General features: G+C 62.0%; 1 protein-coding gene across 3 annotated transcripts in view; it reads right to left on the reverse strand.

Annotated features, from left to right (window-relative positions):
- Nucleotides 1-9,860: 9,860 nt before the first annotated feature.
- The window catches only part of CBFA2T3 (CBFA2/RUNX1 partner transcriptional co-repressor 3), a 69,113-nt gene continuing 51,622 nt past the window's right edge, over nucleotides 9,861-27,351 (reverse strand). For all 3 annotated transcript variants that reach the window (XM_034940916.3, XM_034940915.3, XM_034940917.3), the window contains 8 exons: nucleotides 27,066-27,155; nucleotides 20,990-21,171; nucleotides 20,108-20,331; nucleotides 16,899-16,984; nucleotides 15,481-15,679; nucleotides 14,903-14,971; nucleotides 13,486-13,676; nucleotides 9,861-11,373 (listed from right to left, as the gene is read on the reverse strand). In XM_034940916.3, the coding sequence (XP_034796807.1) occupies nucleotides 11,074-11,373; nucleotides 13,486-13,676; nucleotides 14,903-14,971; nucleotides 15,481-15,679; nucleotides 16,899-16,984; nucleotides 20,108-20,331; nucleotides 20,990-21,171; nucleotides 27,066-27,155 (1,341 nt within the window). In that variant the 3' untranslated portion in view covers nucleotides 9,861-11,073. The remainder of the gene's footprint in view (nucleotides 11,374-13,485; nucleotides 13,677-14,902; nucleotides 14,972-15,480; nucleotides 15,680-16,898; nucleotides 16,985-20,107; nucleotides 20,332-20,989; nucleotides 21,172-27,065; nucleotides 27,156-27,351) is intronic.

Below are 27,351 nucleotides of genomic sequence, written 5' to 3' on the forward strand. Positions count from 1 at the left end.
TCCCGGCCCCGCCCCTTCCCTGTCACTCGGACAGGTACCTCCAGGACACTCTCCCTGGAGGAAGGAGAGGCTGAGTTGAGTGTGGGTCACCGGTCTCTTCTGCTTCCGCCTGGCCACGCTGTGGCTCACTGGAGCCTTGGTCTGTGACAGGGTTCACACCTCAGCAGCATCCACACGGCACGAACGCCACACTGCATGAACACCCGATCTAAGTGGGAACACGGGAGTGGTTTCTTCTAGTACCAGGGTCCAAGCAGGCTGGAGAGGTGGCTTCCGACCAGGAGAGGCAGGGCCTGAGATGGTCCTGGGGGAGGGAAGGGCCTGAGCAGGGACCGAGAGCAGGTGCATGGGATGAGAGGGCCGAGGCAGGTTGGGGCGGGGTCCTGGGCCCAGAGGAGGGGCAGCAACAGCTGTCTCTGCATCCTGACCCCCATGGAGTCCCCAGGGACCCTTGCCTCCCTAACCCTCATTCTGGGCCTTTTTTTTTTTTTCTTTTTTTTTTAGGCAGGAGTCTTGCTTTGTTGCCAAGTCTGGAGTGCGGTGGCGCGATCTCGGCTCACGGCAACCTTTGCCTCCCAGGTTCAGGTGATTCTCCTGCCTCAGCCTCCTGAGTAGCTGGGATTACAGGCACCTGCCACCATGCCCAGCTAATTTTTTTTGTCTTTTTAGTAGAGACGGGGTTTCACCATGTTGCCCAGGCTGGTCTCGAACTCCTGACCTCAGGTGATCCGCCCGACTCGGCCTCCCGAAGTGCTGGGATTACAGGCGTGAGCACCGCACCTGGTCCAGGTCATCTTTTAGGTGAGAGCCACTTCCATGAGGCCAGAATTATTCTGCTGTGGGGTGGGGGCTCTGGGGAGTGACAGCGTGAGTTACTGTGGGGTGGGGGCTCTATGGGGAGTGACGGCGTGAGTTACTGTGGGGCGGGGGCTCCGTGGGGAGTGACGGCGTGAGTTACTGTGGGGCGGGGGCTCTGGGGAGTGACGGCGTGAGTTACTATGGGGCGGGGGCTCCGTGGGGAGTGACGGCGTGAGTTACTGTGGGGCAGGGGCTCCGTGGGGAGTGACGGCGTGAGGTACTGTGGGGTGAGGGCTCTGGGGAGTGACGGCGTGAGTTACTGTGGGGCAGGGGCTCCGTGGGGAGTGACGGCGTGAGGTACTGTGGGGCGGGGGCTCCGTGGGGAGTGACGATGTGAGTTACTGTGGGGCGGGGGCTCCGTGGGGAGTGACAGCGTGAGTTACTGTGGCGGAATTCAGTGGGCATCCGGTGGTGTCTGCACCTGGCTTCACCCATGCAGGGTTGCAGCAGGAGGTGACCCGCGTCCGCCCTCGCGCCTCCCTCTGCACCTGCCACCGCGGCTGCTGGAGTCTGCTCTGGCCTTCGTCTCCAGTGCTGCCGTCTCCCACCCACTCTGTGAAGGACTCGGGGCCAGGGGGTCATGCATGGCTCTTACCCCTGCCATTGGTGGTGGGGGACGGGGCCCCCTGCACAGCTCCTACTCCCAGGCCGAGGCCATCCTCTCTGTGACTGCACCCCGGTGTTCAGCCAGTGGGGCTGAGATTCCTGGGAATTTGGGACTGGGGGAGGAGAGAGAGACAGGGCGTGGCCTAGGCTGGAGCTGCCCGGCTGGAGCTGCACTGCTGCACCATGCACCACCCACGCAGGGCGGCCCTTCCTCCACCTTGGGCTGGGGGCTCAGGGGGAGCAGGCGGACATGGAGGCTGCCACAGCCTGGGAACCCAGGCTCCTGCACCCAGTCTGTTCTCACCTCTGTAAAAGCCAGAAGATGTCTGAGATGGGTCTCAATCAATCAGTTTAGAGGTGTATCTTGCCAAGGTTAAGGGTGCACCCAGGAAAAAGGAACACGAAGCCACAGGCAACATCTGTGCTCTGCTTTTTGCAAAGAGGGTTTGGAGGCCGGGCGTGGTGGCTCACGCCTATAATCCCAGCACTCTGGGAGGCCGAGGTGAGCGGATCACTTAAGGTCAGGAGTTCAAAACCAGCCTGGCCAACATGGTGAAACCCTGTCTCTACTAAAAATACAAAAACAATTAGCCAGGCGTGGTGGCGGGCGCCTGTAATCCCAGATACTTGGGAGGCTGAGGCAGGAGAATCGCTTGAACCCGGGAGGCAGAGGTTGCAGTGAGCCGAGATCGCGCCACTGCACTCCGGCCTGGGCGACGGAGTGAGACTGTCCCAAAAAAACAAAAACAAACCCAAAGAGGGTTTGGAGACTTTTATATTTAAGGGGAAAGAGCGGGCAGCAGGGGAACACAGGAAGGAAAGAAAAGGGAGGGCGGATAAAAGGCAAGCGGTAGCGTTCCTTTGAATCTCTGATTCGCAGTCACCAAATGCACATTTTGAAATGTGGAAGGTGGGGGTAGAGAAGAGAATTATGTAGCCCCACGCTCAGCGACTCTGCGTTTCCACAGAAGATAAAACTGCCACAGGGAATAGGAAGCTGGCAGGTTCGCATTCGCCTCCGGTGAGTGGAGGGTGACGTTAGCTCTGTCCTTTGTCCCGTACCTGGGAAGATAAGCTGCTAGATCACACTATCTGGGTGGGATCCAGCAGAACTGTTTCAGAGCCAAGATCTTGGGACCCACAAGGAATTTCCCTGTAAGCGCATTGCGAGGAGGCACAGCCTTCTTCATCTTCGTGGCTGTCCAATTAGGAAGAAAATGGGAGGCAGGTGTGTGTGACTCGGCTCCCAGCTTGACTTTTCCCTTTGGCTTAGTGAGTTTTAGGTCCCGAAATTCTGTTTTCTTTTCACACCTCCAGGAGGCTGACTGAAGACCATGCTGTCACCCCATCTGTTCACCACCCAGAGGATTTTCTGGGGTAGGCTCATGAGGTCGGGGAGGAATGGGCCTTGTCTGGAACCTGGCTATGGCCCTGGACGCCCCTTCCCCTCTCCCTGGCTCCGCACAGCCACACACTTACGTGTGTGTGGTCCCTGGACGCTGTTCCCCCTGCGCACGGTGCCACTGTTTCCGGGAAGCCTGCCGGGCTGCTCCTCCTCCCTCGAGAGCCGCTGTCCTCACGCCTTTCCTGCTGTCCGTCCAGTGTTGATGACTTGGCCAGCTCTCCCCTTAGAAACCAAAGCTCCTCAGGGGCAGCGCCCACATCTGCACTGAGGACAGGTGCGCTGGGTGGAGTGCGGCCTCAGCCTGGGCTCCTCCTGTTGGGATGGAGCCCCCTGCCCCGTGTGTCTGTGCCCGTGTGTCGGAGGGTCTGCCAGCACCCGTGCCTCCACCTCCCTGTCAGAGGCAGGTGTTGGGACAGAGCCCCCCTGCCCTGTGTGTCTGTGCCCGTGTGTCGGAGGGTCTGCCAGCACCCGTGCCTCCACCTCCCTGTCAGAGGCAGGACTGCAACCAGTTCCATCCAAGACCAGAGTCTGCTGGACTTGGCCCAGGCCCTGACGCATGCCCCTCTGAGCTCGGGCCCCGGCCATGGAAAACCTTGTCATCCTCACCCTGTCTGAGATTGCTGACACACAAGGCCCGGCCAGGGCTCCTGCCAGCTGCCTGGCAGGGGACAGATGGCTCCGACCCTGGCCTTTCCAGTGACACTCTTCAAATACACCCTGTTCCAGAGCCAGGCTTGAGGATTCATGGCAGCCTGGCCCCGGGGGCCCCAGCGCCCAGGACAACTCCTATTCCAGACAGGATCCGTGTGTGACCCAACACCAGGGCCCTATGGGGGTGGCTGAGAGGGGCAAGCCATCCCTTCCTGCGCTGTCCACCCTCAGGTCCCCTGTGTCCCCTCAGTTTTCATTTCTTTTTTTTTTTGACATGGAGTCTCACTCTATTGCCCAGACTGGAGTGCAGTGGCACGATCTCAGCTCACTGCAACCTCCACCTCCTGAGTTCAAGGGATTCTCCTGCCTCAGCCTCCCAAGTAGCTGAGATTACAGGCACCCGCCACCATGCCCAGCTAATTTTTTTTATTTTTAGAAGAGATGGGGTTTCACCATGTTGGCCAGGCTGGTCTTGAACTCCTGATCTCAGGCAATCCACCCGCCTCGGCCTCCCAAAGTGCCAGGATGACAGGCGTGAGCCACCGCGCCTGGCCTCCCCTCAGTGTTGTCTGTGTCCCCTGAGGTCCCCTGTGTCCCCCATCGGGGTCGGAGGTGTCATGGCCCCAGCCCCAGCACTGTCTGAGGTGGGGCTGCTCAGGCAGGGGCTCCAGTCTTGGAATCCTCAGGACCATCTCCCGGGTGTAAAGTTGTTGGGACCCCCCCACAAAGTCCCCTTTGCAGGCTCAGCCGTTGCCAGCCCTGCAGAGACCCTCGTGGCTGGGGCTGCTGCTCCTTCCTGCCTGTGTGCTCCCGCCCTGCCTCTTCCTGGTCGCCCCAGCCCCACGTCACACACTGGCCTGTTTGTCCCTGCAGTGTGCGTGGTGCATGGGGAGGCCCCTCCCTACCAGGCACGGAGGAGCCCCAGCAGGTAATTAGTGAATTCACGGGTGAGACGAGGCTCAGCCGAAGCCTCCTGGGACCCAAGGAGAGGAACAGCCAGGCGACAGCGAACGTTCGCTTTATTACACGGACACGGCGCTAACCCGACTATTGCAGCTCACAGCATCTACAGGCCAAACCCATAGTACGTCAGACGGGGCGGCGGGGGCCACCTCGCAGCCCTGCACAGCCTGCAGACCCAGGGCATGGGCTTCTCACAACTACAGAAAACAACTCAACTCCTCTGGGAGAGTCAAAAAAAGAGGAGGAGAAAGTAGAGAGTAAGTCCCCTCCCCACCAGGCTGCACATGGCTGTGCCCCCGCCTGGTCCTCACCGGCCCGACCCCCTCGGCCCTGGCAGATGGGGTTGGGGAGCTGACAGCTGGCCTGGCGGGGCTCCCCACCCCAGCCAGGTGGGGACAAGGGAGGCCTGTTGCCGTCACTGACGTATTTCAAAAGCAGGTTTCACTCTGAGTACTGACGCTGAGTTCCCGTTCCTCTGGGTCTTTGGGAAGCTACTCTGGGGCTTGGATGGATTGAAACATAAAGAACAGAAAGTGTCCAAAATGGAGTTTCCTAGAACTTCGGGAAAATGGAGAAAAATGGAGCAGGGGTTGTCAGCAGCGCCCTGGCCTTATCTCTGAAGTGTGCACGGAGCTGGCGGGCCTCTGGGAGGCCAGCCCCATGGACTGCCCCCTCTCCTCACTGTCTTCCTCTCTGGCCAGCACGCTCATCATCCAGGGCCCCAGCCCCATTTTAGAGAGCACCCCCTCAGTGTGGGAGCTTGCAGGGCAGTGTGGGAGGAAATAGGCCCCGGGGCTCGGGGATGCAGGGCAGGGAGGCTGCAGAGGACCCTGGGGAGCACCCATCACTCCTGGCAGAATTTATCCAGGCAGGTCTGTTCCCAGAAGTCCCCAGTCTCAGGCCGTAAGGACTCAACTCTGAGCCATCTGGGATCCCAGGAAAGGGGATGAGAGCCTGGCACCTGTGAGTACACCCCGAGGAGTGGGGCTCCAAGAGTGCTGGGGTCTCGGGGAGGCTGCATGGGGTCACCCTCCTCTCCTGGGGACACCCCCTCCAGGCATTGACCCCTGGAAACAAGGAGTGGGAGAGGGCGGCCCCGCAGCGTCGCGGCCCTGCCAGGGAATGTGCTCACCCTGGCACCCTGGTCAGGGACCCTGGGCAGGTGTGTGGGGCGCCACCCAGTGTGTGCTCCTGGCCCCGGCCACCCACCTTGGCCCCAACTGGCCAGAGCTGTTGCAAGGTACTGGTCCCACCTGCTCACAGCACCTGCAGCAGAATTTTATCTGCCCCTGCAGGTGTCTGGAGCAGTCCTGGACTGCGCTGGGTATGGAAGAGGCTGCCGCCCACCAACAGGTTCCCTTAGGGCAACAGCTGAGGTCATGGCAGGAGCAACCCTTGTCACTGGCACACGACGGGGGGCAGCTGGTGCCACTCTGGGGTCCGTGGGTGGAGAGGGTGGGGTGGGATGGAGGGACGGCTGTGTGGGTGGCCAGAGGACACACAGAGGACACGCATGTGGGGCGCGTGGGGGTGGAGGGGTGGGTGGGGGGAAGGGCGGGGGCTGGGGGTGGGGAAAAGTGATCTCTGGGATACTGGACAGATGGGGCAGAAGAAAAAGTGATGAGAGAGAAGAACCAGTCACTGGGGGCCGGGTGGCGCCGGCACGAGGACGGAGGGGCCGCCATGCACATGGCTGGGATGGATGGGGATCGATGCTGGAGTCAGGCTTTGGTGTCAGCTTGAGGATCTATTTGGAAAAACTGGCAAACAGAAGCCCTTTAGGCCCATCTTGATCCCTGTCACTGTGTCGTTTGGGTGAACCCCCCACCCCCGCCGGCTCTCCCGCCAGCCCCCCATCACTGAACCTCTCGGGCCTCTGTGGCCTGTCCCCACCTGGCTGGGCCTCGTGGGCCCTCCTGGGAGGCTGGCCCCTCCAGTCCTGCAGCCTCAGCCCTGACCAGGTCCTGGGGCGGCCCTGGCAGGCAGAGGGGCTTGGGGGTGTTCAGCTGGCCCCTCCCAACACCAACTCCTTGAGCACCGTGGGAGACGCTGGTCTCTGCCTTGTTCAGGTCAGAGGACTGGACTGGAAGGAGCCGTCCGGGTGCACAGCCATAGCACAGAGCCGGGCTCTGCTGGGACTGGGAGGCCCTCAGAGGAAGGCTTCCTGGGTCCAAGGCTGGCCGGGACAAGGAGCAGTGAGAGGAGGGGTGGCAAAGGCTGAGGGGCCTGCATCACGAGCCTCTTTCCAAAGAGGTCACGTTGGTTTTGCTAACCCATCAGGCCATCGTCCGGCCGGGCCTTGGGCTCCCTCACGGCTGTCCTGTCCTGGCTGTGATCTCAGGATGGGAGATGCAGCTGCCGTTTGGTTTGGGGTTTGAGGAAAAGGCTCTGAAGAGCGTTTGGCTTGCCATGGTCCTGTCTTGACAGTGGCTGGCGGGAGGACAGCTTGGCAGGCTGCGCCTCTGGCCAGTGATCTGTGAGCTTGTGGAGGTGGCAGCCGGGAAGGGGTAGAGACAGGGTGACTCTCCCCAGTCCAGGTGTGGCCCTTGCCCAGATCCTCTGTCCAGACCCCCCTCTGCCTGGGGGAAGAGAGGCAGATGCCTGCAGGTGCAGACTGCAGGTCGGAACCATGGCGATGGGTATTCATGGCCACCAAGGGGATGGGGTATTCATGGCCACCAAGGGGATGGGGTATTCATGGCCACCAAGGGGATGGGGATTCATGGCCACCAAGGGGATGGGGTATTCATGGCCACCAAGGGGATGGGGTATTCATGGCCACCAAGGGGATGGGGGTTCATGGCCACCAAGGGGATGGGGATTCATGGCCACCAAGGGGATGGGGATTCATGGCCACCAAGGGGATGGGGGTTCATGGCCACCAAGGGGATGGGGTATTCATGGCCACCAAGGGGATGGGGGTTCATGGCCACCAAGGGGATGGGGATTCATGGCCACCAAGGGGATGGGGTATTCATGGCCACCAAGGGGATGGGGATTCATGGCCACCAAGGGGATGGGGATTCATGGCCACCAAGGGGATGGGGATTCATGGCCACCAAGGGGATGGGGTATTCATGGCCACCAAGGGGATGGGGATTCATGGCCACCAAGGGGACCACCCCTAACACAAGAATGCCACCTGTCCCCGTCCCCTCCCCAGAGCTATGGGTTCCACCTGGTTTGCTGTCAGGTCTTTGGCCACCAGGGCCTGGGCATATGAGCTACGGAAAGACGGGCCTCTGAAGCATCGGAGGGGGCCCCAGAGCCTCCCTGGGCAGGAGCTGCCTTGCTTCACGTGTCTTGGCCAACACCCGCCCAGGGTTCCCTGACACATTGCACCCAGGACATCCCCTTTTTCTGTCTCCAGGCCTCAGTTTTCCCAGCTGTCCTGATTCCATGTGGCCCTCGGCCACGGGGCTCCATCTGCCTGGTCTCTGGCCAGGTCCTCATGCCAGTTTTGCACTCGTGCTGAGGGTGGCTTGGTGCATGGTGGGGGGCTACGCAGGGCAGACGGCATTCATCTTTGGCTCGAGGGCTGACCCCTTCCCAAGATCTGAGGTGAGAGGGCCTGTCTCACCCTCAGCCTTGTGGTCTGGCCCCTGGAGGCTGCTTGCTGGCCATATCGATGCAGCCAGCTGGTGCACATGCCACTGTCCCTGGTACACCTGTGTGTCCCCAAAGAAGGATCCAGGGAGGGGAGGGAAAAAGAGGAGGCTTCTGCCCACAAAGTAAACTCGTGTCTCCTCCACGCTCCCCACAGTCCTGACCCCAGGGACCTGAGTAACCAGGGAAGCTGCCCATGGGTCCACTTGCCCTGGGGCTTGGTGCTCTAGAGAGACCACTGGTTCACCTGCACAGCCTTGGAGGGCCTGACTCAATTTACCCCACAGCACTGTACCCATTTCCTGTCCCCTAGAGCCTTTGATCACCACAGCCAACTACCCTGCCCACCTGGAAGGGCACTGGAGTGTGGGTGGGGACAAGATGGAGCCCCAGTGGGGGAGAGAGATGAGAAGAGTCCCAGGACGCCTACCTCCAAGGGAGGCAAGTCCCCTTCGTGGGCACGGGCGTGTCCGCTGCCGCCGCTGTGTGGGTTCAGAGCTGGAGAACCGCAGCCCTGGAAGGAGGAGAGGCGCGCTTCTGCCACTTAACCGAGAGCCCAAATCCCAGACTGGTCCTTGCTTCTCTGAAACCCACAAAAGCAAACCTTGGGGAGCTTGCTGGGCCTGTCACTGAGGAATGGAGGTGGTGCCGGGGCCAGGGCACTATCTGGAGGACAGACTCGCTCTATCTTGACTTTCAGAACGAGGTTTCTGTTGTCAGACTTGGTTCCAGATGGTACCTGACCGGTGGTGACCCGACAGGATCCATCCTTATGATGCTCAAAGAATGAATTTTTACCACCGTGAAAGAACCACCAGCAGGCAAACCGCTCCTCCCCTCGGGGCCACTGTTCAGATTTCTTTGAAAATCTGTTTCCTACACTTCGCAACTCCCGCGGTTTCTGTTTTTTATTTGGCAAACATCTCGTTTATTACCATCATGAATATCATTTGGACCTCTGCAAAGACTATATACATTCACATTAACGTACACTCTCAGCTTCAGGCCTCTGGCAGGCTGTTCGCGGCTGGTTCAGTAGCTGGGTCACTCCCGTATTGCACTGAGTTCCTGGAACTCCTGATAGCCACGCACACAGATGCCAGGCCACGGGCCACGCCACGCGCACAGATGCCAGGCCACGGGCCACGCCATGCACACAGATGCCAGGCCACGGGCCACACCACACGCACAGATGCCAAGCTACGGGCCGCACCACGTGCACAGATGCCAGGCTGCGGGCCGTGCCTGCTGTCTGTCCTCGCACTCGGTGCAAGCATGAATTTCTTTATCCCTTTATTTCCTTCTTGAAATCGCTGAGGCAGTTGAGAGGAGTGGAGGGAGGGTGGGCAGGGCTGGAGGATGGGAGGGAGCACGTCTGATAGAAAACGTCACCGAGACACACCCCAGGGCCAGAGGCGAATGCATCTGAGGGGTGGCTGGGCAGGAGCACCAGGGCTATGTACACGGTCAGGGTCTTCCCTGGGGAGGAGGCAGAGGGCTGCTTTTGTTTGTAGTTTTTTTGTTTTTTCTGCAAAAGTTTGGAAGAAAGGGGAGTAGCTGCGGTGGGGCGATGGGGCCGAGAGAGGTCGGAGTTGGGGCGATGGGGCTGAGAGAGGTCGGAGTTGGGGTGAGGGGGACGAGAGAGGTCGGAGGGCGCGGAGAGGAGAGAGGTAGAGGAGGACGGGCTGGCCGGGAAGCAGTGTTCCAGGGAGGCCTGCTGGCTCCGCATGCTGGAAAAGCAGTCGAGAATCAACCCAAAAGATTGTCACAGTTTTGTTTCGGAATTATGCTCTCTCTGGGAAGAAAACTTTAGCACTTTTTTTCCACAAGTGGAAAAAGGAAATATGAAAAGTCACAGGGGGCGTGAGGACAGACGGCGTGTCCTTTCCTACACACACAGAGACGCAGGCCGGAGCAACGGCACACGGACCACGCACACGCGGCGGACACACCAACGCCTACGCAGAAGAGAACAAAAGTCGCTTCTCACTGGGCACAAACCCTCTGCACCCCAATATCCCGACACCCACAAACAAAATCAGAACAGAAGAGAAAAAGACCCACATCCAAACAAACCCAAGAGCAAGTGAAACAGTGAAAAAAATACTTTGGCAGTGACAAACAAATTTTGGATTTTGATTTCTTGTGTTTGCTTTTTTGGATTTCCTTTGGAGCAGAGGTGTGTCCGGTATCCTTGGCTGGCTAGCTAGCAAGGTAGTTCACAAGTATGCTTCCTTTGCTTTTTTAAAAAAACTTTTTGGATTTTTTACTTAAAGCCAAAGAGTTTAACATTACAGGAAAAAAAATCTGAAACCAAAAATGCATCTTGAGTCAGAAATCGAAATCTTTCCTCCCGTCTTCGCTGATCAGCCTCACGCCCCTGGGGGAGGGGCACAGCTGGGTTCAGATCTCCAGCTATAAAATCGCAGTTTTCTTTCTCCCTTTTTAATCAGGAGGGGGAGAACCCCCCGTTTTCTTTGTCCATTTCTGAGTAGCTCTTTTGCCAACAAACAAAACCCCCCAAAATTCTTTGCTGAAAATATAAGCCACCAATTCGATTTTTTCATTGAAGAGAAAGTGTGTGACAGTCATAGAGAGAGAGAGGATAGAGAAGACAGAGGGGGAGAGACAGACAGAGAGGAAAAGAAAGAGAGGTGGGCAGAGCCGCCGCGCCTGCGGCATCTGCTCTGCTGTCTAAAGCTCAGTCGAGGCTTCTGAGGATGCTTGAAAAGAGGTTGTCAGGAGGTCTCCGCGCGGAATCATTAGGTAGCTGAGGCAGGTGCACTGAATGCGGTTTTGTTGGTTCTGTGTCTTCTTTCGGAGAGGGGCAGTAGCAGCAGCGACTAATTGGTCGGCTCCCCCAGGTCAGGCGGGGCGCAGTGTCTGGCAGGCCGGGCATTGGAGACCAGGCACAGCATCCGGTGGGCCTGGAGCTGGGTGGGGTTGGCACGGTGCTGTGTCCGGCAGGCCGGGGGCCAGTGGGGTCAGCGGGGCACGGTGTCCAGTGGGCCAGGTGGGCTGGGGGAGCCGGGGCGAGAAGGCCCCGCAGAGCCGGCTTCGCTGGGGCTGGCAGCGCCCACAGGCAGGGAGGGGCCCAGGCTGTGGGCGGCTTCGGGCGGTCCAGGCACCGGGTCGGCCCCCACGGCCGCGGGGCCCTGCAGGCTCTGGCCACACACGTGGTGATGCTTCTCCCAGTCCCGATGCTGGCAGAAGGACCCGCAGTAGCGTGCTGCGTTGCAGCCGCTGCACGTCTCACTGGCTTTCCGCCCGCAGTTCCAGCAGCTCTGGGTGGGGGCAGAGGGGCCAGTCAGGGCTGGGTCTGGCCACCCGAATCCCCAACACACGCCTCAACCAAGCCATTCAGACCCAGCCACGTCATCACCAGGTGAGAAGAGAGAAACTCCAAAGCCCCACAGCCCTCGGGCCATGCCCCAGATATAGCCACTCACTGGGCCATTGTGCGGGACGGCGTCCCACTACCGTGTCTCACGCTCCAGCCCACCCAGATAGGTCTGCGCTGTGCTAACTGGACAACGATCCCTGCCTCCTCTCCGGGAAGCCCTCCTGAGCTCACCAGGCTCCAAAACCGCAAAACTGAAGGGCGTGGCCCCGGCAGGATTGAGGCTGCTGAGATCTCACCATCCGCCTCTGCTGCATCCACCCCACCCCTGTCCCTGTCCCCACCTCTGCCCCACCCGCCTCTGCTGCATCCACCCCCACACGTCCCCCTCCCCACCTCTGCCCCACCCCTACCTCTGCTGTATCCACCCCCACCCGTCCCCCTCCCCACCTCTGCCCCACCCCTGCCCCACCCCCTGCCTCCGCTGCACCCCCTCCACCTCTGCCCCCACCCTGTGGTGGGCTCTGCTCCCTTCCTGTAGGGTGAGTTGTGCCCTAGGCATCCCCGTGGGCAGAGGGGGTGGGGGATGCCACAAAAAGCCTGTGGGCAGAGCAGGTAGGAGATGCCACACAAAGCCTGAGCATATTTCTTCTTGGGGCCTGGCTGGATCTCTCACAGACGGTTGGGCTGTGGGGTGGGAAGCCCAAACCTGCCCCAGGGGAGAAGCCCAGGTCCCTATTTGGCCTCCAAAGCCTCTGGTGCCACCTCCCACCCCACCTCGCCCTCACTGCCACTGCAGCAGCAGCCTCCCTGCGGACTAGGCACTGCCAGGCACAGTCCCCGCTCCAGGCCCTGGCCCCTGCCGGTCCCTCCGCTGGGCCCGCTCCCCCGATGCCTGCGTGGCCAGCTTCATTCCTCCCGGCATCTGCTCAGGTGTCACCTGCCGTGAGGCCTCCACAGCCCCACTCCCCACACACTTCCACCTCCCGAAACTGCATGCCTCACTTCTGCGTTTGGTGTTTCCTTCTCAGTGCCAGCTCTGTGAGAGTTGTGCCTGTGGTGGTCTAGCTTCTCCCTAGCTGAGAGCAGGCGTGGAAAGGGCCGGTGCAGAGACCCCTGAATCGATGGGGCTCCATCTCCTCCCACCCCGGGGCTGGCCCAGGCACAGATGCACACAGGGGCTTCAGATAGAGATCCGCCCTATCTCAAGGGACATTCCTGGGGCTCCCCTGGAAAGGGTCTCTCCCTGTCCCCTCTTCGTGGACAAGGCAGAAAAGGGTCGCGGAGGGTCCTCTGCCCCCGCCTGCCTCCCAGGTGCACGGGCACAAGCATCGTAATTCTCAGGCCTGCCGTGTGCACCGGGAGGGAGCCGGGCGCCTCAGACGCCACCTGGGGCCCTCATAGCTCTCCTGGATGCTGCTGCTCTCACAGGCTAGAGAACACGGGTTTCAGGCCAGGCACAGCGGCTCGCTTCTGTCATCCCAGCACTTTGGGATGCCGAGGCGGGTGGATCACCTGAGGTCAGGAGTTCGAGACCAGCCTGGCCTACGTGGCAAAACCCCATCTCTACTAAAAATACAAAAATTAGCCAGGTGTGGTGGCGGGCGCCTGTAATCCCAGCTACTCGGGAGGCTGAGGCAGGAGAACCGCTTGAACCCGGGAGGCGGAGGTTGTAACGAGCCAAGGTCATGCCACGGCAACAAGATCACTTCAGTCTGGGCAACAAGAGTGAAACTCCATCTCAGCATCAGCCAACCTGGGCTCGAGTCCTGGCCCCACCACTTCCCAAGGCCGTGACCTCAGACAAGCTGCCAACCCTCTCGAGCCCTCAGTTTCTGGAACTACAGAACGGGGACATCCATAGGACGCCTCACTAAACCATGTGGGATCTCTGGCTGATAAAGCACAGTGTAGGCAGGGATGGCGTGCCTGCTGCAGGATGCCCGTGACAACTGTGCTGATGCCACGTGGAGGCTCAGAATCCTCATGGGGGTGGCGTGGGACCGCACGGGAGCCGAGGCAGGGGATGGGTGTCAGCGTGGCCGGGTGGCCCTACCTCGCTGGAGTCCTCCTGCTGGTTGATGACCGTCAGGGCGTCCTCGGAGGCCTGCCGCTTTGCCTCGGCCAGGGCCCGCTCCATCTTGGCACGCTCCGTGGTGATGAGCTCGTGCGCTTTGCGCTCCGCGTCCGACACGGCTTTCTGCAGCTCCGACATGGCCTGCCGCTTCACCTCATTCACGGCCTCTTCTGCAAAGAACATGGGCAGGGCTGGCGGTCACATGGGCCATCCCAGATGGGTCTCTGGACTTCCTACGCGTGGCCACAACCTGGGGACAAGGGCTGTGTGCAGCTGAACACACGTAGCATCTGTGCACACACAGACACACGTTGATGGCCCTCATGCCTGTGCAGACAAGTGCATGCAAATAAACGCAGGCATCCCAGGCATGTGTGTGCAAAGCTGGGTCACATGGCGTCACAAGTCAAAGCTTGCACTCTACCGCAGCGGCTCCCCAGGCACTGCACCCCTGCAGGGCAATGGCGAGGCCCACCCCAGGGCCTGGTCAGCCAGGGGCGCACCCGGAATCTGCATTCCTAACGCGAGCCGGGGGAGCTGCTGCTGACCTGAAGCACTTGGATAACTCTGCCGTTCCGCCTTCACCTCTGGCCCCACCCAGACGCAGCCCAGGAAGCCCCCTCGTCCAGGGCTCTGTGCTGTCACCCCAGACCCTGCTGTTATCCTCACCGCACTTGCCATCCTTTAACCTGGCTGGCCTCTGAAGACCATGCTCCCCGACCCACACACAGCCACACACAGATCCTGATCTGTGCTAAGATGGGGTAGGCTCAGAGCAGCCTCCAGGGAGCACTGCCCGCACAGCTGGGGAGGCCATGTTTCAACTCCACCACTGAAAGAGACCCTGAGGCCAGCTGGAGACCGCGGTACCGCTGCCCAACCCTAACCCTAACCCTAACCCTAACCCTAACCCTAACCCCAACCCCAACCCTAACCCCTCTTGCTGCCCACATATCTGGCTCTGCCCCAGCCCCTCCCCCAAGGCTGATTCCCACGGCATGAGCAAATGTCCCCACAGCCTTGCCCAGCGCCCAGCTCCACGTCTGCCCCTGTTCTGACCCCATTCTGCCCGGACTCTGGCCACGCGTGCCTGACGTGCCCAGGCTCCGAGTGTGTGCGCTTCTGCGTGCCCTCCTGGGTGTGCAGGTCCAGGACCCACTTTATTCTGCTGGGCGGCCACCGATCCATTTCCTGGTAGGCGCAGGTAGCAGCTGTCCTGCCCTGAGTGTGAATCTACTCTGACCTCTCCGTGAGCCACACAGCGGAATGCATAAAGCTTTGTAGCCTGAGCCCCCAGAGAGAGACAGAAGCTCTTCAAAGCTGAGCTGGTGAGAAGCGCATCTGGGGCCCTGGCCTCCCACAGCTCTGCTCGCCAGGCCCCCGCACCCCCACTCACCAGCCTTCCTCCAGATGTCCTCGGGCATGTAGCCGGTGAGGGTCCTCGGCAGGAACTCGCGAGGCACGTCTGAAACAGAGGCCGGCGTCACACAGGATGGGCCACGTGGCTGCCCCTCCCACGCTGGGGCCCTCCCCACCCTGGCTGGGCCCTGAGTGCAGGGCGTGAGTGTGTGCGTCCCTGGGGGGAGGCCCAGGTGCCCTCGGACAAGGTCTGGCTCAGTCACCAGGCACCCAGGGCAGTGCCCGGGCACGGGGGGCACTGGAGCTGTGGACCTTGGACTCGGCTGGGAGCCGTGTGTGTCCTGGGCCTCTCCTGTGTCAGTATCCGTCACTGAGGCAGAGGAGCAGAGACCCTCAGGGCCTCCCAGCTCCGAGCCTCTGGCCCACCAGACGCTCTGAGCTCCAGGCTTCCTGGCAGACCAGCCCGTGTTTTCCTACAAAGTGAAAAAGGTACCTCTTTCTCAAGCGAAACTGTTCTGCCTGGTGTTCCGTCGCACTGCCTGCCTGACAGCTCCCAGGTGTCCGCCCCACCAGAGCACCCCGTGTCTGCTCCCTCCCCCCACACCCCACACGCACCTAGCTGAGGCCCTTCAGGACCGGCGGAGCTGCTGCGGGGCCGGGCCGCGGCGGGAGCGGGGCCCTTCTTTGTGTCCTCGGCGTCGCTGTAGCGTCGCGCCCAGTGGTTGAGCTCCTCGCGGTCGGCCTCCTGGCACCTGCGCAGCACCGTGAGCGAGCGCCGCGTCTTCTCCACCATGTCCATGATGCAGTTCAGGAGCTGGGGGCGGGCGGCGCAGCCTTCGGCACCTCAGAGGGACCGGGACGCACCAGACACTCCCCCAGCCCACTCGGCCAGAGCCCCGGACAGGATGGGTGCCCGACCAGCCCACCGCCCGTGAGAGTAAGGGGGTGAGGGAGGGCTCCCTCACCTCCATGGCTTGCACAGATGGGTCCCTAGCCTGGGACTGCCGAGCGCCTGGGGGTACCAGACTCACACGGACACAGGCCTAGACGCAGCAGGAGTTTGGGATTCTCCTTTTTAACCCGCTCAGCGGGGCTCTGCCTCAGGGACCTGGCTTTCCGCCTGGGCTCCCCTTCCAAAAAGCACGAGGGCGAGGGGTGAGGCTGACAACAGTGCTGGGAGGCGTGCTGGCCCCATGCCTGGCGACCCCTCCTGGGACGTGCTGCAGGATGGGGTGGGTGGGTTCTGAGGAGCCCAGTTCCGGGGCCGTCCCCGAACACGTCCTGCCTCAAAGAGGCCTCGGCACTGCTTTTGCCCACACTTCTTGCAAGACTCAGGATAGACTCTGGGAAGAGCCAGTGAGCAGAAAGTAAGCGGAGGGAAGCAAGGCCCGCCATGAGGGTTTTAGAAATCCTCCTCCCTGGGCCTCTCGAGATGCCTGGGCTGCGCTGACAGCTGGGAGGAGGGGGGCTCAGGTGAAGGACCCAGCCGCTGCGCAGGGACGGGGCAGGCCACACAGGCGGGCACTGAGCTCAGGGGCGCCCACACAGCCCTGCTGTCTCCAGCAGCCCCAGGCCCCATGGGGCAGAGCCATGGCCGTGTTTATGCATAGGCATACAGGTGTGGCTGTGTGGGGACATGGCTGTGTGTGTGGGTGTAGCTGTGTGTGGGCGTAGCTGTGCGTGGGTGTGGCTGTCTGCATGGGGGGGTTGTGTGCATGGGTATGGCTGTGTGTGTGGGTGTGGCTGTGTGCACTGGTGTGGCTGTGTGTCAGTGTGGCTGTGTGCACTGGTGTGGCTGTGTATGGCTGTGTGTGGGTGTGGCTGTGTGCGTGGGTGTGACTGTGTGCATGGGGGGTGTGCATGAGTGTGGCTGTGTGTGGGTGTGGCTGTGGCTGTGTGGGCGTGGCTTGTCTGGGCGTGGCTGTGTGCATGGGTGTGGCTGTGTGTGGGCATGGCTGTGGGCGTGGCTGTGTGTGCATGGCTGTGTGTGTGCGTGGCTGTGTGCCTGGGCGTGGCTGTGTGTGGACACTCACGTTGTTGAGGTGCTTCCACTCTTCTGCCCACTCACGCTCTGTGAGCTTGTGGTCGATCACTTCTTCCTGCCGGGACCCAGGCACCACTGTGGATGGGGGAGGTGCACGCTTAGGTCCCACCCACAGCCAGTCTCTGCCCTATTCTCCCAGACCCCGCCCTCTGCTCCCAGGCCCCACCCATGGGCTGTGCCCGCTGGGGACGATGGACAGGGTAACTGAAGGGCTGGTTGACTTGGTGACCATGGAGGATGCCTGGGTTACTGAGCCGCCTGGGGCTCTGGGCCGACTGCTCTTCCCCTGCAACACGGCACACACCTCCAAGGGAGGGTTCAGTCTCAGTCCCATTCTGCAGCTGAGGAAACTGAGGCTGGTTAAGAGGATGTGTTTGCCCGTGGTCACCAGGCAGGGAGCAGTGGGGGTGGGGTGTGGACCGAGGCTGGCTGGAGCTGGAGCAGTGTCCTCAGCCACTGCCCGGGAAGGCTTTGTTAGACTAAGCGTGGCCTGAGGATGCCTCAGTGCCGAGTCACACCACGACCTGGACCTGCCTTAGTCCGTGAATCAATGGGTAACCTCGCTGGGAGGAGCTGGTCTCAGTCATTCGCGGCAGCCCTCTGCGGTCACCTGCAGGCACCCATGACTCTGATGAAGCCACGCCAAACACCACCCAACCACGTGGCCTCGGCACCCGCCTCCTGTCTCTGCCTGTGAACACCGCCAGCCATGCCGAGGCCAGGGCTCTCGGAACACGCTGGCTCTGAGGCCCATCCTATTCGGGGTTGTTCTTTGCTCAGTTAAACTCTGTTCAATACAGCGTGTCTAAGGTTTTTCCCTTTTGACAGGCTCCAGGACTGAAGCCGCAGAGGCCACTCCCACAGGTCACCAGAAACTAAGACGTGAGTGACCCCCGGCAGTGGCCGACTCTTCTGCGGTGGCTGCACCCACGGGAGACGTGAGTGACGCCCGGCAGTGGCCGACTCTTCTGCGGTGGCTGCACCCACGGGAGATGTGAGTGACGCCCGGCAGTGGCCAACTCTTCTGCGGTGGCTGTGCCCACGGGGGATGTGAGTGACGCCCGGCAGGGGCCGACTCTTCTGCGGTGGCTGTGCCCACGGGGGATGTGAGTGACCCCAGCAGTGGCCGACTCTCTCACAGTGGCTGCGCCCACGGGAGATGTGAGTGATGCCCGGCAGTGGCCGACTCTTCTGCGGTGGCTGTGCCCACGGGGGATGTGAGTGACCCCGGCAGTGGCCGACTCTCTCACAGTGGCTGCGCCCACGGGAGATGTGAGTGACGCCCGGCAGTGGCCGACTCTTCTGCGGTGGCTGCGCCCACGGGGGATGTGAGTGACGCCTGGCAGTGGCTGACTCTCTCGCAGTGGCTGCGCCCACGGGAGATGTGAGTGACGCCCGGCAGTGGCCGACTCTTCTGCGGTGGCTGCGCCCACGGGGGATGTGAGTGACGCCTGGCAGTGGCTGACTCTCTCGCAGTGGCTGCGCCCACGGGAGATGTGAGTGACGCCTGGCAGTGGCCGACTCTTCCGCGGTGGCTGCGCCCACGGGAGACGTGAGTGACGCCCGGCAGTGGCCGACTCTCTCACAGTGGCTGTGCCCACGGGGGATGTGAGTGACGCCCGGCAGTGGCTGACTCTCTCGCAGTGGCTGTGCCCACGGGAGATGTGAGTGATGCCCGGCAGTGGCCGACTCTCTCACAGTGGCTGTGCCCACCGGAGATGTGAGTGATGCCCGGCAGTGGCCGACTCTCTTGCAGTGGCTGTGCCCACAGGGGATGTGAGTGACGCCCAGCAGTGGCCGACTCTCGCAGCGGCTGCACCCACGGGAGATGTGAGTGATGCCCGGCAGTGGCCGACTCTCTTGCAGTGGCTGTGCCCACGGGGGATGTGAGTGACGCCCAGCAGTGGCCGACTCTTCCGCGGTGGCTGTGCCCACAGGAGACGTTAGTGACCCCAGCAGTGGCTTATAACTCTTTCGTGGTAGCTGCGCCCACGACTTCTGGAGACATCAGAGGCTTCCAGGCCCCACTGTTTTCTGCATTTGGCCACGGCCCACGCTTCCAGGGCTGAGGTCTCCCTCTTTGGGCCCTTTTCAGCCCCTAAAGATCTCCTAGCCTCCGAACCTGAAATGGCTCCCCCAAATTGCAGAGGAGGTGGGGAAGTGGCAGCCACAGCTCAGTCACCAGCCTGCTCTGCCGCCTGTGAAGCTGCAGCTGGCACCAACACCCCAACCAAAATAGTGGCTGAGACGTGCCCGACAGCTGGCGTTTATTTCTGTATTAGCAGAAGCGGGTGGGAGTAGCACCTGCCTGACCCGGCTGCAGCATGCCAGACGCCGTCACCTGCTGCCTGGGCCCTGGAACCCTCCGCAAGGTGGGGGCTGGGAGATGGCCTTGTGTAGGGCAAGGCCTCTGCTGACCCTGCCGCTGGGTCCCCACCGTGCCCTGGGCCTCTGTCTCAGCATGGCAGACTGGAGGCCTCCCTGCAGCCTGTCCTGGGGGGCTCCTGGGGTGGGGCTGGGCCTGACCATCTCTGGGTCCTCAGCACAGAGGCTGTCAAAACGTCAGGCAGGCTGGGCTGTGAGACTGTGGGTGCATTATGTGTGCTCTCAGGCCTCAGTCTCCTCATCTGTGGTATGGGGGTGCTGACGCCACCCCGCTGACGGGCTCAGAAACGAGTGAAGGGTAAAATGCACCGAGACTCCGTGCCCACCTCTCTGTTATCCACGCCAGCCAGGCCTCACGCTGAGACTCTGTGCCCCTCTCCTGCTCTAGATACCAGCCAGGCCTCACGGCAGCCCTTGCTGGGCCCTGCATTAACTCCCCCAGGCCTTGGACTCTGAGAGTTGGGACTCTCGTCTGACCCAGGTGACAGAGGAGGAAACTGAGAAGCAGAGAGCCACGTGACTCACCTGTGGGTGGACTGTGGGAATTGCCAAGTTCGGATGAGAACCACGTGGGCAGTTCCAGGCCCAAGGCTGCCCACCCCGGGGGGGGAGGTGGGTTCAGGGCCCAGGACAGGCCCCTCTGCAGCCACCGCTCTGCTCCAGGGGGAATGCCAGGCAGGGGGAAGGGGTCTCCCGAGCTCAGATGCACACAGCTGCCCGTGGTGCCCTGTGCCCACATGCTCAGGTGTACATGTGGGCGCATGTGTGCTCCTGTAACACGCGTCCACGCTCCCGCCCCACCACGCTGCTCACCAAGCGGCCGATGGCGCTCTCGTAGCTCCCGGGGATCTGGGTGGCGGTAGGCATCTCGGAAGTGGTGGGCCATGGCTATGTCCTCCAGGCGGTAGTGCGGCGGCGGTGTGGGCTGCGGTGGCCCGTTGCTGGGGCTGTAGCGCTGGGCAGGGTTCAGGGTGCATGGCCGTTTGCTGAGGTGCTCGGGGTGCAGCGGGTCGCGGTCTGACCCGTTCTCTTTGGTCCTAGCCCCAAGAGCAGGTGGGGCGAGGGCAGTGGACACATGATGAACCGGGGACAGAGGTGCAGGTGGGGTGAGAGGCAGACAGGCATGGGCAGAGAGAAAGAGGACACGTAAGGGCGAGAGAGAAACACGGAGCAAAACACCAGCCCCGGGGAGCCCAGCCCGGCACCCCCACTCTCTGCCCCTCTGCCAGGGCCCATGCCAGCCTCAACCCCTGCTCCAGCTGCATGGGATCCTGGGGCCTGGTGGTCAAAGAGCCGGACTCGCTGCTCTGGGAACGAGGAGAGGGATACACCAGGCTTCCGTAACTGGAGACCACCTGCCCCTTGGGCAGCAGCAGCACAAGAGCGTCTGGGGCAACAGAGGGGGCCCAGCCCAGGCACGCTCGGAGGCACACAGGGGAGAGCCATCCTCCCACCGCCTCCTCCCTGTCCTCCTAGGCTCCCCGGAGCATCTGAGTCTGCAGCCCACTGGGGTGTCCGCCCGTGCAGCCACCAAGCCTGCTGGCCCTAGTACACCTCGCCACGCTCCCTCAGCCCGAGAGAGCCGGCCGGGCTGGCTGCAGCCTCAGAGGAAGTTCCCTCTCTTACCCAGAGGGGAGCAGGGTGAGCCGCGTGTCCACGGCACCCCCAGCCCAGATGCCCGGAGCCCACAGGTACCTGTCGGGCGTCCTCCTCTTGCCGTTCTCGTTGACTTCCAGTAGTAGTTCTGAGGAGTCGATGGGGGAGGAGGCGCTGGCGTCCAGCAGGAGCTGCTCATGCTGGGCCAGGTACTGGGCGGGCGTCTGCTTGGCCAGGCGTGCACAGTGCAAGAGCTCCCGCTGCAGCAAGGGCAGGTTTGCCTGTGGGGTGGGGAAGGAGAGCCTGGGTGGCATGCAGGGGTGCACAGCCCTGCTCAGGTCCGAGCAGAGGGGGCCTGGGCTGGGTGGCCGAAAGCTCAACTTGACCTCGGGCCTCAAAGGTCAAGGTGCTCGACCTCTCTGGGCCTCAAGTTCCTTCCTAGCAGTGCCATGGGAGGGTGGCGTGGGAGGGTGGGCACAGAGGTTCGCAGGAGTGCCTCACCTGGGCCACACGGCGATGTGGGGCATGTGGGACTTGAGCCCAGATCCTGGACTCCCAGGGTGGGGCTTTCCCACCGCACCCAGCTCCCTCCCATGGCATGGTCTGGAAAAGGCGAGGGGACGAAGGGGCAGCAGATCATCGTTGGTCTTCCCGCCTGCACCCGCCGGCACCACATGACCCAACACAGCTGGGGAAACGCAGGCTCAGAGAGGGGGAGGCAGCCCTGGGCCTACAGGCGGCTCACACGAGGGAGCTGGGAGTGAAACCCGGCTGGGATTGCCTGCAGTGTGTCTGCTCCAGCCCTGATGGGAAGCCCTGAGGTTCAGCTTCCCCTTCCCTTCCTGCTGGTTTCCAGCCTTGGCCTCGATGGAGTATGGACCTAGGACGTGGACACCCACATTCTGTGGCTGCTCAGTGATCCTCCAGCCTCAGTGAGGACGGCCTCAAGAGCCACGTGTGCGAGTAAGGACTCCGCAGCATGCGGCCGAAGGACGGCCCGGTGTATGGGATTCGTATGCAGACCCTGCCTTTGACGCCTGTGTGTACCCGCGGCGCCCGCCGCCTCGTCCTTGGCTCCAGGCTGGCACTGCTGGGCCGCAAGCCGGGCTCCTCGGGTGCCTTCCCCAAAGTCTTCCCAGAGCTGCCGGGGGAGGGCGGACAGGCTGGACTCTGAGCGTGCTGGACCAGGGCCCAGCAGCAGGCCACTTGGGAGAGCCAGCAGTTGTAAGCATTTGTAAATAAATCCAATTCCCCAACTTTCTCATGCGTTTCAAAGCTGCCACGCCGCCTTCTCCTGCCAGCGCCTCCCCCTTCCCCACGAGTGCATCCACCAGGCCCTCGAGCAGTGCCGGCTGCCGGCCTGTTTTTCTCTTTGGATGGCTGAACAGGGGCCAACTGGCCATCTGTCGAGCACATCAGGAGCATGAGCTGGGAAACGAGGTCCCGGGAGGTCTGAGGAGCCAAACATCCTCCCTCCCTCATCAGCCCCTCCCCAGGGGCCTCCTCTTGGTCAGTTCGGGAACCAGCTGGTCACTGTTAGGGCGGGGAGAACATCTGGATCCCTGGCTGGCTGGGGCCAGCTGAGGCCAGCTGGGAGCCGGGGCGGTGGGTGGGGCTGCATCCCCCAGCTTCTGGAAGGCCTGACCCTTGGGCTGCGTGTGGGGCAGGCTCAGGAAAGGGTGCAGAGGACCCAGGACTGGGCAGCATCAGCGTGGGGGCCGGATGCACAGCAGCCCTCGGCAAGCAGGGAACGTCTCCCCAAGGCCTGCAGAATGGGGTGGGGACTGTGGGAACCTCCGGCAGTGCCTCCTTCGAGGCAGTGTCCCCACTCTGTCCCCAAGAGCCCAGGGCACCCGGGGAGGTGTCACCACTAAAATGCTACACACACTGAGCTGGTCAAAAATGCCCCAACTCCACCAGTGAACGGAGGTTCTGCCTGCAGAACTTCTGAAGCTGCCCTCTGCACAGATGGGAGCTCAGGCTGGGGAACTGGTGTTTGCAACGATGGCGGCAGTGGCTGAGGCACTAGTTGAGCTACAAGGGCTTTCGCGGACTCCGCTGCTCTGCCAAGCACCCAGCTAAAGCCTCCCTGACGGCGGGCTCTGCCATAGAGGGGCTGTGGCCTTGGGCTGGTCACTTAACCTCTCTGACCCTTGCTGTATCTGCAAACTAGCGCTGTGGAGCCTCTGGCCGAGACAGACTCCGGGGAGCTCCGGGCAAATCAGCTCAGTCCTTTCCCACCACCCCGTGGGGGAGATTTACCACCCCAACTACGAGAGAGAGGGCCCAAGCCAGGGCTGGGGTTCCAGCCAAGCAGGCCCCCACCCTCTCCGGCCCCTCAGCCACGATTCCTGCCGTTTCTAGGATGATGTCTTCAAGGATTGCGTGAGGGTACCCCAGACTGGGCCTGGCGGGCTGTGGATGTCTTGGGAAGGTGCTACCCCTCCCCCAGCCCAGGCCACAGTCAGGAACACCGAGGCCCAAGGGGGCTGGCTGGGGGTCACTCCCACTCGGCACCTCCTGTCTGGCCTGGGAAGGTCGGACTCCCCCACTGCACTCTGTGTCTGAAGGGGCTGTGGCCCTGCAGGGGTGTGGGTGGGGTTGGGGGGTGCGGGTGGGGTGGGGGAAGGGTGCGGGTGGGGTTGGGGAGGGGTGGGGTTGGGGAGGGGTGGGGTGGGGTGGGGGAAGGGTGTGCGTCGGGCTGGGGAGGGGTGGGGTAGGGTGGGGGAAGGGTCCGGGTGGGGTGGGGGAAGGGTGCGGGTGGGGTTGGGGAGGGGTGGGGTGGAGTGGGGGAAGGGTGTGGGTGGGGCTGGGGAGGGGTGGGATGGGGTTGGGGAGGGGTGGGGTGGAGTGGGGAAGGGTGTGGGTGGGGCTGGGGTGGGGGAAGGGTGCAGGTGGGGTGGGGGAGGGGTGGGGGTGGGCTGGGGGAAGGGTGCGGGTGGGGGAGGGGTGGGGGTGGGGGTGGTAGAAGGGTGGGGTGGGGGAGGGGTGGGGTGGAGTGGGGGCTACTCCCTGGGTGGGACAGTAGGGCCAGGGTTCTGGCTTGTATCTGAGCAACAAGCCCTGGAAGCAGGACTGGCCGCAGGATCTTTATTTTTTATTTTTGAATCCTCCTGGCCTCCCCCTAGAAGCTCCATGTCAGAGAGGTGAACAGACTTCATGTCCCACTGGCCCTGGGACCCGGGTGGGGGCACGAGGTGGGCTGGCCCTGAGCTCCAGCTACCCCACACAGGCTGTGGGAGCCCCTGTGTACCGACGGGAGACTGAGGTGGACACGGCCCTCACGAGAGCCATGCTGCGGGCGGCGCCTGCTGGGGTGTGGCCGGGGGACACCAGGGCCTGACCAGACGTCATGGTCAGGGGCCGTAGGCCTGGTGGGGGCAGGGGTGGGGATGCTGCGGCCTTTCTCTGCCTGACCCTGATCCTCGGTTAAGCAAGGGTGGCTGAGGCTGGGGGCATCTGTTGGTAATAAGCAGGCGCACTGTGTCCCCAAAGACTGGGAGGGGTGGAGTCCGCAGCAAGTTAAAAGAAGGGAAGGGAAGGGCCGCTAACGAACTGCAAACAACACCAGATGGGTCCAGGCTCCTGCCACTCCAGAAGCTTCTCTTTTGTCACCATCTGGGAGCATGAGCACAGCAGGGCGTGGGAGGGGGCGGAGGAAGGCGGGAGGAGGGATGGAGCGATAGAGGAGGGAGGGCAGGAGGAAAGGAGGGGGTGGTGGGAGGGAGGGAGAACTGGGGCAGTGGAGGGAGGGAGGGCAGGAAAAAGCAGAGGAGGCAGGGGCGGGAGGGAGGGAGCGAGGGTGGGAACAGAGGTGGGTGTGATGTGGGGTCCCCTTGGGGAGGGACTGAGGGGAATGAGGGTCTGACCCTGGACGTGCCCTGGGACGACCAGGGCGTTTGGAGTTTGACAGATCTAGGTTTGAGCCCTGGTGCCCTCTCTCCACTACCTGGGGGGGAACCCAGAGCCTCAGTTTCCCCACCTGTTAATCAGGAACATGGCAGTGCCTATGCTACACCTTGACACAGATCAGCAGGTCTGTGAGAGACCTTCCTGAAGCACTCCTCCTCCTCCAGGGACGACGCCCCGCGATTCCTCCTCCTCCAGGGACGACGCCCCGCGATTCCTCCTCCTCCAGGGACGACGCCCCGCGATTCCTCCTCCTCCAGGGACACTTCAAATCCCTGGACGACGCCCCGCGATTCCTCCTCCTCCAGGGACGACGCCCCGCGACTCCTCCTCCTCCTCCTCCAGGGACGACGCCCCGCGATTCCTCCTCCTCCAGGGACGACGCCCCGCGATTCCTCCTCCTCCAGGGACGACGCCCTGTGATTCCTCCTCCTCCAGGGAACATTTCAAATCCCTGGACGATGCCCCACGATTCCTCCTCCTCCAGGGGACATTTCAAATCCCTGGACGATGCCCCGCGTGAATCTAGAACATGCCTCACCTCCCTGTAGTCCCCACTACCTGGGAGGCTGAGGTGGAAGATTCCCCTGAGCCCGGGAGTGAGGCCCTGTTCTTTCTGCGTGTCCCTCCACGCTGTCTCCTCAACAGCCTGAGGATGATTCCATTTTGCAGATACAGAAACCGAAGCACAGAGGAACTGGCCTCGCCCAGGGGCCAACAGCTGCTAAGTGGCAGGCTCGGGCTCAAGCCAGGGAGCATCTGGTCTGGTCTGTCCTCTGGACCCCCGAGGGGAGGCCTGGCCCAGCAGAGATGGAGCCTACAGCAGTACGGGCAGTGCTCAGGCTGGGCCCGAAGGTGTGGCCAGGCTGGCAGCTCCCAATTAAGCTCCACGGAACCCTGACCCCAACACGTGCTCGGCAGAGAAGGTCACATGGTCAGACACATTTGGGGAACCTTTCCTCAGCTCCTGCTAGAGATGTGCAGCCGTCTTGGGGAAATGGAGACCGGCAGAGATGGCAGTCTGACTCCACGGCACTCCTGTGCCCGTCCCGTCTGTGTGTGCGTGGGAATAAGTCTCCCATGGGAATCACTGGCTTCCTTCCTTCATTCATTCATTCATTCGTTCAGAGACAGGGTGTTGCTCTGTCACCCAGGCTGGAGTGCAGTGGCGCGATCACAGCTCACTGCAGTCTCGACCTCCTGGATTCAAGCAATCCTCCCACCTCAGCCTCCCGGGTAGCTGGGATCATAGGTGCATACAATGCTCAGCTAATTTTTATATTTTTTGTAGAGATGGGGTCTAGCTGTGTTGCCCAGGCTGGTCTTGAATTCCTGGCCTCAAGCAATCCCCGTTCCTCAGACTGGCATCTTTAAAAATGCAGGCTCTGATTCAGCAGGTTTGGGCCGGGCCGAGAGCCTGCAGAGCTGACAAGCCCCGCGTGCTGCCACCCTGGTCCACGGTTGATCTGGGTGTGACCATCTGACCTGCTTTCACCTGACACCTCTTCATCCATCGGCCTGCGCAGCCACAGAAGCCCCTTCCCGCCTGTCTACCGCCTCCCACCCTCACCACTGCTCTCTCCACCCCACGTATTCTGTTCCAGTCACACTAACCCCTCTGCTGTTCCTCAAGCACAGCGGGCGCCCCATACCTCAGGGCCTTTGCACGTGCAGTTACTGCTGTCTGGAAAACCCTGCGCTGGCTCTGCACCTAGCTCCGCCCTCATCCTCAGCCCTCACCAACACGCCTCCACGCAAAGGACTTTCGGAATATTTCTCCACCACGTACAGCTGCAGATTTGACAGTGGCTGTGGACCGAACGCCTTCCCACCCCAGGGTGCTGGCTCCAAGAGGGACCTGCTGCATGTCCTGGGCCCTATCCCCGAGCCTTGCCCCACGCTGGCACGTCGTCAGTGCTCAAAAATCACCCGTGGAGTGAGCGAGCACATTCGGCCAACATCAACCAGAGGCGAACCGGATAGCTCTGTCCTGTGCTGGATTTAAGGGCTGATAATCATCCGGTCTGGCAACTAATTTTCAGGCCTTAACTAGTAGGAGTCAACCCTGACTAGTCAGCAGTGCTCCCCTAGGGTACCACAGGGTCCCAGGTTGGCCAAGATCGATGCCTGACACCTCTTCATCCACCTGCCTATCTGGCCACTTAAGCCCCTTCCCGCCTGTCCACCGCTGTCCACGCTGGCAAGGAATGGGATTAGGGGCCTTCTAGGGAGGCCCCCGCAGCACGGGGGACGGGTTTGGCATTACCTTCAGGAAGGGAATGACAAACGGCCGCAGAGGGAAGTTGGTGGCCTCCTGAAGCTTGGAATGAAACTCCTCGATCGTCAGTGTTGAGTTCTGCAGGGGAGAAAACCCACCTCACATCAGCACCGCTCGGCATATGAGCCAGCGCCGACCCACCCATGCCTGAGGAGGAGGCTCCGTGTTGGAGGCAGGCAGGCAGCCCAGGAGCTGGGCACGGCCTGAGAGGGTGCAGGTGGCATCGTGGGAGCGGGTCCACGCCCGGTTGTCAGCATGGAGCCCATGTAAGGAG

This window comes from Pan paniscus, chromosome 18, assembly GCF_029289425.2.
Source record: "Pan paniscus chromosome 18, NHGRI_mPanPan1-v2.0_pri, whole genome shotgun sequence".
Classification (NCBI taxonomy): Eukaryota; Metazoa; Chordata; class Mammalia; order Primates; family Hominidae; genus Pan; species Pan paniscus.